At 37.1% G+C, this 17,547-nt stretch overlaps 1 protein-coding gene across 1 annotated transcript; it reads left to right on the top strand.

The window, feature by feature from the left end:
* Window positions 1–9,298: 9,298 nt before the first annotated feature.
* On the top strand, window positions 9,299–16,798 carry LOC149707741 (uncharacterized). Its single transcript, XM_089864056.1, has 10 exons — window positions 9,299–9,475; window positions 11,779–11,828; window positions 14,500–14,717; window positions 14,790–14,966; window positions 15,028–15,114; window positions 15,221–15,268; window positions 15,326–15,751; window positions 15,997–16,196; window positions 16,263–16,419; window positions 16,495–16,798. The coding sequence occupies exons 3-10, from the start codon at window positions 14,507–14,509 to the stop codon at window positions 16,716–16,718; spliced, it is 1,530 nt and encodes a 509-aa protein (XP_089720182.1). The 5' UTR covers window positions 9,299–9,475; window positions 11,779–11,828; window positions 14,500–14,506; the 3' UTR covers window positions 16,719–16,798.
* Window positions 16,799–17,547: the final 749 nt, after the last annotated feature.

Below are 17,547 nucleotides of genomic sequence, written 5' to 3'. Positions count from 1 at the left end.
TGTACTTTATTTATGAAGTTAGTTCAAAAATTACAGTATTTGAAATGCAGAATAAAACTTTTTATTTGTTGTGTACACTCTATACATATATCATTGAGAATTTTTGAGGAAATGCATCTTGAGTAGAAGAGCTAGAATAAGATGTCTATATACTTTTAACGGTGGTAAATAAGCTTCAAGAGAGAGGAAAGGGAGATTGAAACGGTCAGAGGGAAAGAGTTTTGTCTAGGCGCTTGCTTGGAAGATTATGGCCATAGTATCTTTTTAACGGATATGAGGAAGTATGGCCTTATAAACGTGTGACCCTCATTGCATTGCTGGCAAAGGAAAAATATCCCCCCCCTCACTTTCACCCGTGTAGTATACTAGAGGATATTTCAGTAAGAGAAAATCGATTGAATCAGGGATAGCGAGAGATCACAAGTGATATGGCTTAATTATGAGCTAGATCCCCTTGTTTTGTTTGGCAGCATTATATAATTTAATGTTGCTAGATTTAATTGGCGTTGGTGATTTTGCGAACTATGTTAATGATATATTGAAATGAAAATGGAAAAGTTACATTTTGGAATATTCCTAAGCGTTCTTCGTTTGAGGGAATATTTAGCAATAGCAATAGACTGCAGGGAATTAGTTTCTTTGGGGTTTGTGGATAATTTCTAAATAACTATAACTATTTATTGGATGAATTTCAAAATTGCTGGAATTTAACTCGCAACATTTTATTTTGATTAGTTTTGTAGAACTCTCGAACCATGAAATTATAATAAAGTTCCTACTTAATATTTGAATGAAGTATTTGCTAGATAATTTATATTTTCCTTTGTATCTCCGTTATTTTTCAACAATTACTTTCTATTCTTTTACCTACAATTTCTTCCTAGTTTTTTCCCACAATTTCTTCTAAGTTTTTCCCCTGCAATTTCATTATTTTCTCGGTAACATTTTACAACAATATCTGCGTATATTTCAAGGGCAAATTTCCTATGTTTCCTTAATTTACCACTTTTAAATATAAGTTCAGCTAGCTAATTGGACCAAGTCATCTTGAGACTTATTGCCACTTATCTGACGCCTTTACAATGCATAGCGCCCTATACTAACTATTACCGATCACTATTATTGATCACTCTGAACAACGCCAGTTTTGCTGGGTTCTCTTTAAACAAGCTGCCCCAGCAGAAAGGACACTCGTGCGGGACATGTAAGATAATAAAAAGCGAGCATTAGATAAAAAATTTCTTTGCTAGACGCCATACCTCCAGTTGTGAACTTGTGAGAGTCTAATAAATATTAACAGTAGAACTCGCAGCAGACAACTCCTTCTAAAGACTTAAGCTATCCACTAGCACCATCGCGCGCCACCATCCTTAACCCACCGCACCAACGCGTGCTTCGGAGGAGGCGGAGTCTATTTATCCTTTTTTGCGGCTTCAGCTAGAGTGCGTTCTGGTGGAGTCACCAAATAAGTGTTTACTTTAAAAAATCCAAATCGCAATGATGGGGATGAAAAGCCCGAACACACGGTATTCCTGTCGCCATGCATTGCCAAAGCTACGCTAGAGAGACCTTGAAAACCGGGACCAATACCTCGTGCGAGGGGGGGGGATTCTCCCCCGCACGAGTAAAAAGAGAGACTTTCTCTAGAAGGATGATTCAGACGTCAGTCAAGTTACTGACGAATCTGTCTCGCTTGGTGATTGTTGTGTCACTAACCTCGTACCAGCTGTTATCTTTTCGAATAAAGTTTAGATAGTGACCTTGGTTTAAAGAAGAATCTTTATGAATGATCACGCCCCTAGTTTTGTAAACGCTGTGGTTTAAAACCACTTTCTGATTTTCAAATCCCGATATTTTGGTTAAAATCTTAATTGGGTGACCATTTACTACAGTATCTCTTGGAAACCACAGAAATACGTACTTACCGGCAGAAATCAATACATCACGTTCATCAATTTCTCTGCGTTTACAAGTTTCGCATGGCATCATTGTTGGTCTCATCCTTTGGCCTAATAGTTTCCAATCAATTTTACCGAGGTTTGGCAAAGGAAAAGTGAAGATGCAGCTTTGGATAATGTTTCCAGAACTTTTTTCCAGGTGACAGCTGGGGCATTTGGTAACGTTTTGCGACTTTGTTCATAATAGTTCCCGCAGAGCGTTAGAGTCAGGAGTTTCCATTTCTTCGCAAAGTCTTGGCAAGAGAACCCATAAGAATTCACTAGCCTCTTGCTGTTCGTTGTGGGTAAAAGGCAACCCAACAGCCGTTCGCAAATTGAAACCGTCGTCGCTGAAACTCTCTTTGGAATTTTCAACATGCTCAATAGTGTTACGAAGGCAAGTCAAAATGGGCTTATCGCTCAATGATCCTTTGTGATCTTTAATAATGTTCCTTAATTCCGGAATCAGTAACAACAATTGCAAAACGCTATTTGCGTAGCACGTTACTCCATCTCCATTTTCAAATCCCTTCAAGGGAAAAATGTCTATACTCTGAAGACCTAGTCTGTCTTTTTATTTGGTCTTTCTTTTGCCGTTTCATCAGATCTCTCTCCTTCAACTTCTAATATACTCCTCGACGTCGGCCTTTTTTGTACCCCTCTTTCCTTCCGACCCGACTATTTCTTTAAGTGGAAGATCAGGTCTGTGTTTTTGACGCAGCCTGTTATACTCCGCAATGGCTCGTCCATCTGCCTTAATTTTATTCGGGTCTAATTGCAAGAGATGGAGACCGGCCAAGGAAGTCACTCGCGATAAAGCGACGTATGCCATGCCTGTTCCAAATAAATTTGATCCCAAATCCATAATTGCGCATTTTAAACTCATTCCCTGGCTTTTGTGTATAGTAATGGCGTATGCCAAGATTACCGGAAATTGCGTTCGTTTGACGTATAAATTGGCCATTAGCAAGAACTTGACGCTGATTTTCTCGACTAAAACGTCGGGCTTATTGGTCTCGTCGCTTGGTTCCCGATCTACTCTGATACTGATACCAATGATGTTCCCACTGTCGTTCTTTTGGAATCCCGTTATAATGGCCATGGTGCCGTTAATAACACCTTCTTCAAAATTGATGTTTCTCCTAACCATTACTCGAGATCCAACGCAGAGATACAGCTTGCTCTTTAAACCTCCAGTTTTTGACGGCTCATTGTCTAACATTTTGAGTCTCCTGACAATGTTTTTGGTAACTTTCTGTCGACTTTCCTCTAGCATTTTTATGTTGAATTCATCGCACATGGCCAATTTCGGCATCAAACAGATGGGATGAAATCCTTCTTTAACCAGCTTAAGGTAAAGATTCATAGCCACCTCAATTTTGTTCCCTCCCGTAACTAGTCTACTTTCTAAGGTTGAAATGTCATCTTTTGTAACAGTTCCGACTCTAATTCGGTTAAGAAGGTCGCCATAAACTCGGTCGTCCGCCTGACGAACGTTTTGCGTTAGTTCATCGTATAAGAAATACCTCCAAAGATCAGTGCCTCCAATGCTATTAAATCTTAGTCTAGCTTCCTGGGAAGTGACTTTTAAAAACGCAGGATTACCCTGTACAGGCGGCAATTGGAAGAAATCTCCAAAAACAAGAACGCAAACCACACCGCCGAAAGGCTTGTTCATTTCCCAAAATTCATTTAGCCTCAAATGAACGTAAGTTAGTAGTACCGAAGACACCATAGAAATCTCATCGACAATCAAGAGTTTCAAAGAATAAGGGCAACGGCCCATAGGATTTTGGGCGAGCTAATGTTAAAAAACTTTTGTTCGCTGCTGCGGTGTTTCTACATGCGTATTCTACGTGGCTTGGATCTCCATCGTTTTGTTGAAAAAAGAGGCAATAAATCTCAAGAATCTACGAGTTGAGGTCATTTTATGTTTCGCTCCATTAGGGTTAGTCCCCCTATTATCGGACACATTTTAAAAAATTATGGTTAAATGTAAGGAAATCACAGAAAACCTTTGAAAAGTCAATGAAATATTTATTTTGAACGTTTCTGCACCTAATGGTATAGAAATAATTCCAAAAGAACGATGTAATGTTGTCCCAATCATGGATTTTATTCGGCAAGTATCGTACCCTATTATCGGCTATTTGGATGTTGATTCGGACACCCATGTTCCATTTATCGGACGCCTATACATCCTACTCGGACACTGGGATCTCAGAATCGGACAGTGGGTCTTTGTAGCCCGGACACTGGGATCTCAGAATCGGACAGTGGGTCTTTTTAGCCCGGACACTGGGATCTCAGAATCGGACAGCGAGTCTTCGTTGTCGGACACTGGGATCTCAGAATCGGACTCTGGGTCTTCGTTATCGGACACTAGGATCTCTGAATCGGACAGTGGGTCTTCGTAATCGGACATTGGGATCTTGGTATCGGACAATGGTTCCTCAATTGGGACACCAATTTTTTTTAACAATAAAAGACCCGTGAAAATTGTTACTTCTCCGACACTTCTGGACCCATTCTGAACATCACTTACCGCTTTAAGCATTAAATATTTACAATACCTCTCTTATTGTAAGCCTACGTTAAATATTTGTCTTTAAAACGTGTTTGAAAGCTGTCCGATAATAGGTTTTCTACATTAGATACGATTCGCGTTGTATTTTCATGTAAACAAACCTAGAACTAACTGTTAAAGAAGCAATTTATAGAAAAACATTCGGGCTTTACAGCCATACTCATAACTTATAATTGGCTTCTATTTATATACCTCTAAGCACGATTTAAAAATGGGGGGAAGAATTTTTCCGGCCCCTCAATTAGTTTTAATTAATCAAAAAAATTGGATATCTGATTCGTTCGCGCTTTCCTTCTCTGACATCGCGCCCCTTCCCTGTTTTTACATGCAACATACAGATTTCGACACCCTCTTTAAAACTAGGTAACTTACAGTGTTCCTTTTTTCCCCGGCAGTTTTATAAACAACTTTTTAAAAATGTGTCCGATAATAGGAGCGTCCGATAATAGGGGGACTAACCCTATGCTAAAGATAGGCAAAATAGGCCGATTAAACCTCGCAGTAGACTGTCTTCCCCCACCTGAAATGACTTGAAAGTCGGAACATATCTAAACTCTAAATCAATAATAATTCTGGGAAAGTTTTGTTTTGTAACTGCAAAGGGACACCGAGAAAAACGTCCCAGAAATCTGGCCTAATTTCAGCTCTTTTAGACCAAACGCCTGTAGAAATGTTTGACACGCACGGCACCAATGTATTGCGGATGAAGCGAGATCAAGGGGCTGCCCAAAGAACATATATATATAGCTATATAGGCTGGGTTGTATAGTCTTTGTTTTCCCCCCATTAATAGTAGGTGAAAAATAACTAAGAGCAATAATACCAACAATGTTCCCAGAAGTGATATATAACACGTAGGCAATATTATTATTAGACTTTTTATCATGGACATACTAAATATTGTGTACACTATAAGCATTGAATTAACATTATTTACAAGTTTAGGAATGAGTAAAATCCTTTTATTTTTATATATTAAACCATATTAGGTAAGAGTTCCAAGTCAGTTGCGTTTATCTCAGATTAAGCGTGGCATTTCCACCATGATTTGGTTTTGTCAGCAACTAAGAGAAGAGCACTTGGATGTTTGATGGAAAGCGGTACTATAAATTAACTACTACACGGGTATATACATAACATCTTGATGAATTATATATTTTAACATCACAAAAATAGCACTAATACCGTTCAAGGCTAAACAAAAAACTATTTAGGTTTTTTTGTTTAGTCTATGTTGTGTTCTCCAGAATTAGTGGATCAAATATACCTAAGAGACATAATACCAAAAAGATTGTTGTAGTAGATTTATTCTTAAATCTAATAATACTTTTCAATTGATTTACACAAACATGATCATAGATAAAAGCAATTACAATACAAATATGCTATTTTAAACTATGTTAGGTAGGGTTTCTAAGGTGGTAGCGTCATCGCAAACTGCACGTAACTTGGACTGGTACCAGCTGCCCCTTTCTTCGTGGCGTCGATAGCCAAGGTACCAAATTACGCTGCTAATGTGAGCACACGTGCCGAGGGTCAAGTAGCCGCCCTTGCAGGTGCAGTACCATTTTTTTATAGAGTCTACGCCTAAACCATTGAGGACGTATCGAATTAAAGCCTGATGGGTGGTTGAACTTAAAAATTGACTGGCCACCCGAACACGGATGAGGTCAACGTGCACTCGACAAACCTCAACGGTGAACGAACCAGAATTTTCAACTGTCAAAGCTACGTACGACGCAGCTCGCCTGGTTCTGAATTCACTCATAACGATGCCTTTCACGTCTGTTTCACTTAGTATCGGAAAGTCATCTAAGTTCAATTCGTCTAGCTTATGCCATTGCGATGGCCTGCGAAGAATTCCGCTTTCAACCAATGGTTTAAGAGGGTGTTCAACCTTTTCAGACGCCACCATTTTATCCACAGCTCCTTCCCAATTGCCGTTGTGGTGTAGCTCTGGATGATAAGCATTTATGAGAGCCGCGGCTAGGTGAAGCAATTCCGTTATGTATGGAATCATGTGGACGTGAATACGATTTTGGAAAATGTTGAAGATGGTTTGCAAATGTCCGTTTCTTGCTTCGACAGGCCATCTCAGGTATGTAACTTTCCGGGAACGGTTTACTTCATTTGTGCTTACTTGTTTTTCTCCTTTTCGCAAAAACGACGGCATTTGTAACGACACTCCTAGTTCCGAAAGCATGTTGTTAGAGTCACGAAAACCACGGTCGGCGAGAACTACATCATTGGCTTTGAAAAACGATTTGAGAGTCGCTCTAGTTTGTAAGGCGTGGTTTAGAATACGGGAATCATTGTTGCGTCCGTTGGAAAAGTATGGGCCAATAATGACTATAATATAACCTGTTGTGGTGATGAGGACCATTGGTTTGAATATGTGCTGACCTTTGTGAACACAGAAGGACTTGTGAAGAACAGGATAATCCTGCGATCGACCAACTCGAATGTATGTACCATCAACAATAGTTATCAGACAATCTGGGGTATTGTTGGCGAAGAGTCTAACCGCAGAGGCCGACTGATGATTGGTTATTAAGTCTTCTCGTGGAATGTGGTTGAGCCCGAAATGTTGAGGAACAAACCGATCTCTTAGCGCTGCAATGACCTTTAGGATTATGTTCATACACGTTCTTTTATTAATTTGGAACAGTACTGACAACATAGTGTTCGATAAACCCATTCTCATCTTTGCAAGTAACAGTACTAATGCGGTCTTTGACGAACAGGTGTGGATTACCCCTATGCTGTCTTCTATTGTAGAGTGCAATGCAAGGAACTGTTCTTGAGATAGCGAGGTAAGGACTTTACAGTCGTGGTCACATGTCACTAGGTTTTCATAGTAACGCCTCTTCGCTGTCCGAACATTCTCGGCAAGACTTTTAGTAGGCATCCTATTTCATTGGACGTAAACAATCCCGACTCACTATTCGCGGTGAGACCTCCAATAACTTCATCGGGAAGCTCGCCGTCAACCAAATGCGTAGAACAAATTCTGCTATCTGTCTTGACAAAGATAGACGAGTTCAACCACACAGCATTACGGACACTTTCCGTAACTCTAGTGCGTGCTTTCGATCCACAAACAAAGCACTTATGGCTTCCCAGTGTGAGACACTTAATATTCACCTCAATAGACATTACCGACGGTCTAGGACCTGTCACTGGTGCTGGTTCGGGTTCGGAATCAGACTCTTCAGATGCTTCATTACTACTTGCAGATGGTGTGCTGGCCAAGCGTAATTCTTGGAACTTCCTGTACTGTGCTAAGCATTTCATGCAAGCTCTACTCTTATTTGCAACTAGAAGAAGAGCAGGTAGATGTTTGTTGAAACGCTGTACAATAAAGAAATTAACTACTTGACGGGTATTTACATAACGACTTGATGAATTGGATATTTTATGATTACAGGAATAGCACTTATCCTGTGCCATGTCGCCACCGTTATCAAACTGTGGTGTTCACTAATGCTTCCCTCGTATTCGCATAAAACATATCTTTATCGAATTTCATTGTTGGGTGTGTTTTTTATATTTAAACGCCACAAATAGGTAAACTATTAGGTCAAACGTTTCTTAATTACCAAAAAGTTTAACAGTTTTGTGTGCAATACAACCACTTTCAACCAAAATAGTCGATGAAGGTGTGCTTCATTTGGATAGGTTCTAAGTGCGATAGTATTGTCTACATTGCACCAAAAAACTGTTAAGCTATTTGATAAATAAGAAAGGGTTGTCCAAATATATTGCTTTTTTTGTGGCGTTTAATTATAAAAAACACACCCAACAATGATATATTTTATGTGAATACGAGAGACACAACAGTCTGATAACGGTGGCGACAAAGCACAGTATTAGTGCTATTTTTGTGATGTTAAAATATATAATTCATCAAGATGTTATGTATATACCCGTGTAGTAGTTAATTTATAGTACCGCTTTCCATCAAACATCCAAGTGCTCTTCTCTTAGTTGCTGACAAAACCAAATCATGGTGGGAATGCTTAATCTGAGATAAACGCAACTGACTTGGAACTCTTACCTAATATGGCTTAATATATATAAATAAAAGGATTTTACTCATTCCTAAACTTGTAAATAATGTAAATTCAATGCTTATAGTGTACACAATATTTAGTATGTCCATCATAAAAAGTCTAATAATAATATTGCCTACGTGTTAAATATCACTTCTGGGAACATTGTTGGTATTATTACTCTTAGTTATTTTTCACCTACTATTAATGGGCGGAAAACAAAGACTATACAACCCAGCCTATATAGCTATATCCCAGGTAGCAATTCAACGTGTGAATTTAGTTGATATCTGGTGTAAGTCGTTTATATAACGTGTTACGTTTTTATGAAACGATGTAAAAACGTTTATTTTTAGTCATAAAAACACCAGCTTTGAAAGCGTTTACTTTGAGAGAAGATTAAACGTTTTGTAAACGTTCATGTTTGGTTTCATAAAAACGAGAAATTAATGTGCAGATTGCAATGGTATATTAAACGTTTATATGACGTAGTTGAAATAGGAAACGAAGTCGTTGACTATTAGTACAGTTTTTAACGTTTATATAACGTATTTTTCAAAACAAGTACTACCCTTTTTAGTAAAGTGCGTCATTCTCTACGTTTTTTTCCACGAAAAAAGGTATATAAAGGGTAAAGGGGGAGGCGAGGCATGGGTTAGGGGGTTATTTTTTTCTTCATTCTTGATTTTTTTTAGCGCTCTACCTCCTCCCACCTCGTGGTCATTGCAGTATCTTAGGGCTCTGGGTACAGTAGTTCAGTTTCTCGCTCTGTTAGGAAGATGTTTTAATTAAATGTCGGTTGTAAGAATTCCGTAGTACTTTCTATTCTGCACCTTTTAAATTTAACCTAGTCTTCATTCGACCATCAAGACAGTTAATAATTGAAAATCATAACAAAAGTAAGTTAGAAAATATTTTTTATTATTTTTTAAATACATCAAATAATTATGGGGCTGCCATTAAATACCGTAAAATACTGATCTATGATAAAATAAGCGGAATATCAATAACAGCATATTAACTTCAGTTCGTAAAACAACGGCTTAGTTTTAGTCCAAAATCATGTATAAATATGGCGCCATTTTTGTCCACAATCGTGCAAAAAATGGCGCCATAAGAAGACATATTAAGATCAGAGAGGGTAAGCTTCTAGGAGGACAACAAGGACTTCGGATCCTTTGTTAGGGGGTGTTACACGCGGTTGGGGTTTCCCGGCGAGAAAATCGTTTTAAAGGCGAATCTCTTAAAGGGAGGGTGAAGTAGAAAATCAAGTGATTTTTTATCGATTCTTCTACTAAATATAAGACCAGTCTGCATAGTAAAACATTCAGGAAATACTTCCGAATGGTTTTAAAATTCAAATTAGGTTCAGATTTTAAGGATAATTTTAAAGAAGGTCCTCCGGCCAATCGCGTAGCGCCCTGCCTTTTCATTAACAAAATTCTCGTGGCACGTTCCGTTTTGAATGAAATTTATCACGAGATTTGATAAAATTAAAAGGCAGGGCGTTACGCGATTGGTCGGAGGACCTTCTTTAAAATTATCCTTAAAATCTGAACCTAATTTGAATTTTAAAATCATTCGGAAGTATTTCCTGAATGTTTTACTATGCAGACTGGTCTTATATTTAGTAGAAGAATCGATAAAAAATCACTTGATTTTCTACTTCACCCTCCCTTTAAGCCGTTTTCCATTGGTTGCTAGTAGCAATCCACCGCCAAAGAGCGGTATAAACAAGGAGGATGTAATCTTCCACTGTAATAAACACCGAGGCATAGGTACAATCATAAGTAATACATAGTTTACAGGCGTGGAGGATTCATACCATTTGCACAAGGAGACCTGGCAACTTATAGTGTAAAATAGCAGACGATTTTACACTCTAAGTGGCTTGGTCTCCTGGTGTTAATGGTAGGAATCCTCCACGCCTGTAAACTAGGTATATGATAATTATATGTATGACTCCTGCAATATCCACAATGCTTTACGCTCTAGATTTAATGGTATATTAATACGATATTTTATCGTGTACTTTCTAAGGAGTTTATAGTTGATTTCCGTAAATGAAGTTATATCTCCGAAACAAAATATCATTAAGATTAAATTCAAGTTGCCACACTTATAGTAGTTATATTACTCGTGGTAGTACAACGTTATTATTTTTGACTAATTTACCGCATGGAAAATGCAAATAGAAGACTGAATAGATAGTTTTCACACATGGAGGATTTACATCAGGAGGCCAGGCTAACTGGAGGAAAAAATCAGACGTGTTTTTGCCCTCCAGGTAGCCCGGCCTCCTGGTGTAATCGGTATGAATTCTCCATGTGTGAAAACTATCTATATAGGAAAGAATTGTCTAGTAATCGCAGGATTTGGGAAAGTTCGAAGTACTACGTAAGCAAACGTCGTTCCCTTCTATCTCTGGGCCCAGTGTCATCCCCCTACGTGGCGCGTACAGTTTCCCCTCTTCCAAGAGCGTCGCTCAAAGGGTGGGATGGAAACACAGTCGATAGAGTAATGTCAGTTCTACGTATGCAAAAGTCATACCCTTCTATCTCTTAGCTCAGTGTCAATCACCTACCAGGCGCGTACAGTATCCCCTCTTACAAAAGCGCGCCTAGAGGGAGGGATACACAGTCTAGTCCCCTCTCTACTGACACTACTTTATACTCGGTTTTAGTCCGAATTTTGGTACACTATTTTTTTTTCTATGAGAAATTAAATTATGTATTCATACTCACCAGTTTTTCCCTACCCTTAATTCCCACTGAAACCGTGTACAAAGTAAATGAGATTGTGAATTAAAAAATCTAAACCCAAACAAGCATTGTTTTCATTTCGAAAAAATAAGCCGTTAAGCCCTCCCCCCCCCCAAATTGGCCTACAAAAAAGTTTATAGAGTAATTTCTTTCCCACATGTGCATTAACGTCATAACCCTTTATCTCTTACCTTAGTGATATCCTCCTTCCGGGGGTAAATAATGCTCTCTCTTACTTACAAAGTTGACCTCAACGTTGGGGTTACACAGTTCACGCCCCTCTCTACCGAAATTACTCTATAGAAAATTCCCCTCTTCGTGCTTTCTCCTCCTAGGGTTTATGCAGCTAAAAATTATTCGTGCTAGCGCCAGTCTGCCTAATTGCCTATCCGCCAATGATTTGCAAAGCCTAATCTGTTGTCAAAAAAAAATTATTTCAGGTTAACGAAATTTTGGGATATTTCGCACACCAATTCAAGTATTTGGAAAAGTAAGCCTAACTGTGTTGTATTTAACTATATTACTTAAATTAGCCTACAAGGTTTTTAACAACAATCATTGATTTAAATCTAAAATCAAAGCCACTACACGACACGCACGCTCAAAATGAAGCGTTATGGGGTTTCGAAAAGACAAAAAATTAGAAATATAACCGCTAACGTAAACAAACAAATTAGAGAATTAGTAACCAGTTCAAATAATCAAGTTTTACCAAACCAACAAGGAAAAGACATAATTTTAAATCCATCAAATTTTGAGACCGTAGAAGAAAGCCTAGCTAGTTTTGAAACCCAATCCTTTTTAACCAATCAATCGAAATTGTCTCATTCTGAGATTGAAATGGGCATGGATGAGAATTCAGATACTCATTTCGACGATAATCAGGATTATATAAGTAGTGAGAATGATGAAAATAGTTTGAATATGGATTTTTCTTCTTCTGATTCAGAATCAAATGACAGTGAAGATTTAATTCCAGATTTACGCGACGCCCTAAAGCAATGGGCCCTAAAGTATAGAATCAGCCATGCCTCGTTAAATGACTTGCTAAAGATTTTAAAACCACACCACCCCTTTCTACCATTAGATTCACGCACAGTATTAGAACATACAGGAGGGCAGGCACTTGAAGTTGACAAATTAGACAATGGGCTATACTACCACATGGGCTTAGCAAACGGGCTTTTGGAAAAATTAAAAAATGGATTTAGAAGTGGTACGGGCAATGTAAATGTTCTAAATTTAATGTTCAACATTGATGGTATTCCAGTTTATAAGAGTACCTATTCAGATTTCTGGCCTATCTTAGCTAGATGCTGCGAAACAAAAGACTCGGGGCCATTTGTTGTTGGTCTCTTTCTAGGTAATGGAAAACCAAAAACTATTGGGTTATATTTTAAAAAATTCGTTGCTGAATTGATTCAGCTATATCAGTCTGGGCTAAAATTTGGTGACAGGACATACAAAGTGGAAATTGGGCCTTTTATATGTGATGCTCCAGCTAAAGCATACATAAAGTGTATTAAAAACCACAATGGGTATTTCGGTTGTGATTATTGTGACCAGAGAGGTGAATATTTTGGACGGGTTGTTTTTAATTTGACAGATGCACGTTTAAGAACTGACACTAGTTTTCGAAATAAAACGCAAATTGAACATCACAACCTAGACGATTCACCTCTTCTGGATTTGCCAATTGATATGATAAAAAATATTCCTATTGACTACATGCATTTAGTTTGTTTGGGATGTGTAAAGAGAATAGTAAAATATTTATCCAAAACTAAGTCTCCAGTTAAGCAACCCCCGCATATTCTTCACGAAGTATCTTTGAAGTTGAAAACATTCGCTGAGTTTACCCCTGTTGAGTTTTCTAGAAAGCCGCGAGGACTAGATGAAGTTGACAAATGGAAAGCAACAGAATTCAGGCAGTTCTTGTTGTATACAGGAGTGTTTGCTTTTAGGGGCCTTCTACCAAACAATTTGGTCGATCTTTTTCAGTTATTACATTGTGCCATTACAATCTTGTGCCAAAAAAATCCTTCAAATGATATGATAGACTATGCTGGTTCACTTCTTGTTAACTTTGTTGAAGTTGCAGATCAATTTTATGGCAAAGAAATGCATGTTTATAATATTCACAATCTTGTTCACTTATCTGACCATGTCAAAAAATATGGAGGCTTGGACAATTTTTCTGCATTCCCATTTGAATCCTTTCTAGGTCATTTAAAAAAGTTGGTTAGGTCACCCTATAAACCCCTTCAGCAGGTGGTATTGAGACTGCATGAACTAAAAGGCCTAAAAAAGCAACCATTAAGTGAGACGCAATTACTTAGATTGGAAACTCAGTTAGCGCATAATGAAGGTCCTATGATTAATAATGTTCAAGGATTGCAGTTCCGAAAATTACTATATAAGGGATTCGTTTATAGAAATAGAGTTCCAGACAACTGTTTGTCTCTAAAAACAGGGGAAGTTATTCTTGTAGAGAATATTATTAAAATAAGACAAAGCCAAGATGTCGTTCTTGTAGGGAAATGTTTTATCCATTCCGGTAATGCTTATACTTATCCTTGTCCCTCTACCAATCTTGGAATTAAACGAGTTTCAAGGCTATCAAAGTTGCAATCGTGGTCTGTTGATTTGATTGACCGAAAGTGCTTTTACATGCCCATTTCTGAAAATCCTCTAACTGCCATTTCAGTTCCTCTCCTTCATTCAAATGACATATAAATTTATGTTTTCAGATTAAGGAGTTAGTATATATATAGGGTGTATCTTTAAATGGTGGTATTACCGAACAACTGAGGTCTATAATTTAAATCGACCGTATAAATGCAGCGCAATTAAAATAAGAGCCAAATCTGACACGGGCCAATTTTACAATAAAAAATTACTTGAAACTCGCACTTTACGAAACCTAGCAATTCAATTTAAATTACATTTGAGTTTTAATTCCTTACTTAAATTTAAGGTATTATCCATAAAAACTGTAATCCTAACTTGAAAACGGTGGCCCGGACGACAAAATGTCATAGAACTCACCGTAGTTCGGTATTAGCATCATTTTAGAATCACCCTGTATATTAGAAAATAGTAAAAAGTATATATATATATATATATATATATATATATATATATATATATATTGGTGTAAGGTAAACTATGTTCAAAGTTGTGGAGTTTGCTGAAGTAAATGAGAGTGGAGAGCGGGAGTGTGGGGTGATACATGAGCAATGGCTTGATGCTTCAAAAAAAACTTGCTTCTGGCCACCATTTAAGTCAAATGATAGAATAATAAAAGCCATCATTAATGCTGAAAGTCCGAAAGAAAAGTGGAAAATTTATGAATTACAAAGAATAGTATTTGAAAGCAGTAAGTTTGGTGAATGCAGATTTTTAATATTTTTTATCATGAGCCGTTATTAAATACTATAATGAATTTTAGATAATTACAAAGAAGCCGAAAATAAATCGAAACTTTTCGAAGTAAGTTCAGATGTGGGAGAGAGAACTGAATCTGAGGAACAGAATGAACCATTAAACCGGAAGAGAAAGCAGACTACACGCACAAAGGAAGCGTGTTTCGATTCAGGGTATATAGTAAGCGATGAAGACGAAGATGGTATGGACCTTTTATAAATTTTAATTTATAGATTTAAATAAATTTAATTTCATGTATTTAGTACTCCATGGACCATCTTTAAAGAAAAGGAAACTCTCCCCTCGAAAGAATGTTAACCTGCCGAAACCCGCAGCATTTCCAAGCGCAGGTGTTAAAAATATATTTAATGAAGTTGCACAGTTTTTAATGATAGCTTTGAATAGAAAGAAGGTAACTAAAAAAGAGTAATGTATGTACCTAAAATGTATTTTTAGGTGTTAGAAGAGATTTAAGCACTATTTCTACTGATTACAATGAGAATGGTAAGTTAATACACTTGGAATAGAAGTGACGGAATTCTAATTTAATGATTTTCATAGAATTTGAGGCTGACACAAATTCACCAACTACCACTGCAGTCTCCTTTCTTGGACTCTCAAATGTGACAAGTAGATCAAAGGAAAATCATGCCAGTGGTGCTTTACCTGATAATATACCATCATATTCTGCTAAATCGTGCTCTCCAAGAGAAAATACTTCCTGTGGTCAAGTATTAAATGACCAACAACGCTGCTCGAATTTGAATAGTGAAAGTCCAGGCTTTACCACTCCACCAAGAGGTTCACGGGGGATATTAAACGTCACTCAAACAGAATGCTTGGACGCAGAATCAAATTCCACGGCTAAAATGGGGCCTACATTTAATACAGCAAGTTCTTCTAGAGATATAACCAGAATTTATGTACCACCTACAACTGATTTTAAAACGACTGTTAGACCAACAAACCATTTTTCTTCGGAGTCAAGTAGGTCCAATAATTAAATTCTCGCTGTCGAAAGGTCCTTTATAGGGAGGATGAAGAGAAAAATGAAGTGAATTTTTATTGATTCTTCTACTTATTATGAGATCCATCTGTATATAGAATCCATAAAAATTAAATTCATTTTCCGCTTCACCCTCCCTTTAAAAGGAATACTACCAATATATTTGTAAATTTTAGTATTTTAATAATCCTTCAATTTGTAAAATTTGATAACTCTCTAATGACAGGTTTTCTAAAGATTTTGAAATATTTGGAATACATAAAACATCAAGTTGAAGTAAACACATCCCTTCTAAATAAAATAGTTGTGGATAACGAACCAACATCAAAAATAGACCTCGATCATTTAGACTTGCCAATAAATTCTACTGATGGGTTGGCAGCTTTGGAAGAGTTTTTGAATCTAAAGGAAAATCAAGGAATTTTGGTAAGGATTCTTTTATACTAAAGTGATAATTAAGTTGATTTTGGGTTTTATTTTTTTTATATCCAGATCTCTTATCTTGGTGGAATTGGTGGTAAATCTCTAGGCGACTGCACTCGAAGAATTCTTAGCGCATTAATGACAGACTATCTTGGCGAAAAAATTAATTGGGCTGGCCACAAAAAATTGGCCTTCAAAGACATGAAAATTAAGGAAATAGCTATTTGTAAGCGGAAATTTATCATAATTTTTTAAATACCATTGAATTTACAAATATTATGAAAACATTTTTCTTCATCAGGTGCTGTACGGTCTAACAACGTATTCAAAACTGCTCCTGAACGTGAAATTGAGGAAATAATTAAGGATTGGTTAAAGCAATCGTTCACTAGGCTGAACAATAAATTGCGGTCAGAGAAGAAAAAGGAACAAAGAAAATTGCAAGAAAGGGAAAAACTACCGGACACCACTGAAGGGAATGGTGAAGAAGCTGATCGATTATTTCAAACAATAATACGAAACTAAGAAATTTCCATTAAAATGTACCTTTTAGTGCAAAATTACATGACTTGTATCAAATATTTAAAAATAAACTTTGAACTTAATATTGTTTCTTTAGTTTCACATAAAAAAGGAACCCTATTTATTGTATTACGGGAAAGCCAATTATAAGTGTAATAAGGAAAAGCCTACAACTAGGCTTAAATGAACGTGTATAATGGGTCAAATATACAGATTTGGAAGGTATTTATGACGTGTATATTGAGTCAAATATACCGTTTATGGAACGTATTTAAAACGTGTATATTGAGTCAAATATACCGTTTATGGAACGTATTTAAAACGTGTATATTGAGTCAAATATGGAATTGTTTTACACATGTTTCTAACGTGTATTTTGAGTTAAATACGCATTTTATGAAACGAATCTATTACGTGTAAATTGAGTCGAATAAAACGTCCATAGATGGTTAATATTTAGTTGACTATATTCGTTAATAAAACGTCATTTGCAACGTTTAATAAACCGTGTTTTGAGGTGACATGGTTGACGTTTTCTTGACGTTAGGAAAGCCGTTTCAAATTGACGGTATCTCAACGTATAATAAACGACTTTTTGCTACCTGGGATGTTCTTTGGGCAGCCACTTGATTTCGCTTCATCCGCAATACATTGGTGCCGTGCGTGTTATACATTTCTACAGGCGTTTGGTCTAAAAGAGCTGGAATTAGGCCAGATTTCTGGGACGTTTTTCTCGGTGTCCCTTTGCAGTTACAAAACGAAACTTTCCCAGAATTATTATTGATTTAGAGTTTAGATATGTTCCGACTTTCAAGTCATTTCAGGTGGGGGA

The sequence above is a fragment of the Phalangium opilio genome, unplaced genomic scaffold (genome assembly GCF_054372755.1).
Source record: "Phalangium opilio isolate 3A_F unplaced genomic scaffold, DU_Popi_V2 ptg000013l_1, whole genome shotgun sequence".
Taxonomy (NCBI): Eukaryota; Metazoa; Arthropoda; class Arachnida; order Opiliones; family Phalangiidae; genus Phalangium; species Phalangium opilio.
Note: the sequence above shows the minus strand (reverse complement) of the source record. Positions and strands in the feature narration are given on the sequence as shown.

What these genes read in the sequence shown, in the direction of transcription:
- LOC149707741 (XM_089864056.1), top strand. Translation starts at nt 14,507, where the DNA reads ATGTTCAAAGTTGTGGAGTTTGCTGAAGTAAATGAGAGTGGAGAGCGG. An exon ending in TACTGATTACAATGAGAATG is followed by an intron (nt 15,269 to 15,325) that starts GTAAGTTAATAC and finishes TGATTTTCATAG; the next exon opens with AATTTGAGGCTGACACAAAT. An exon ending in AATTAAGGAAATAGCTATTT is followed by an intron (nt 16,420 to 16,494) that starts GTAAGCGGAAAT and finishes TTTCTTCATCAG; the next exon opens with GTGCTGTACGGTCTAACAAC.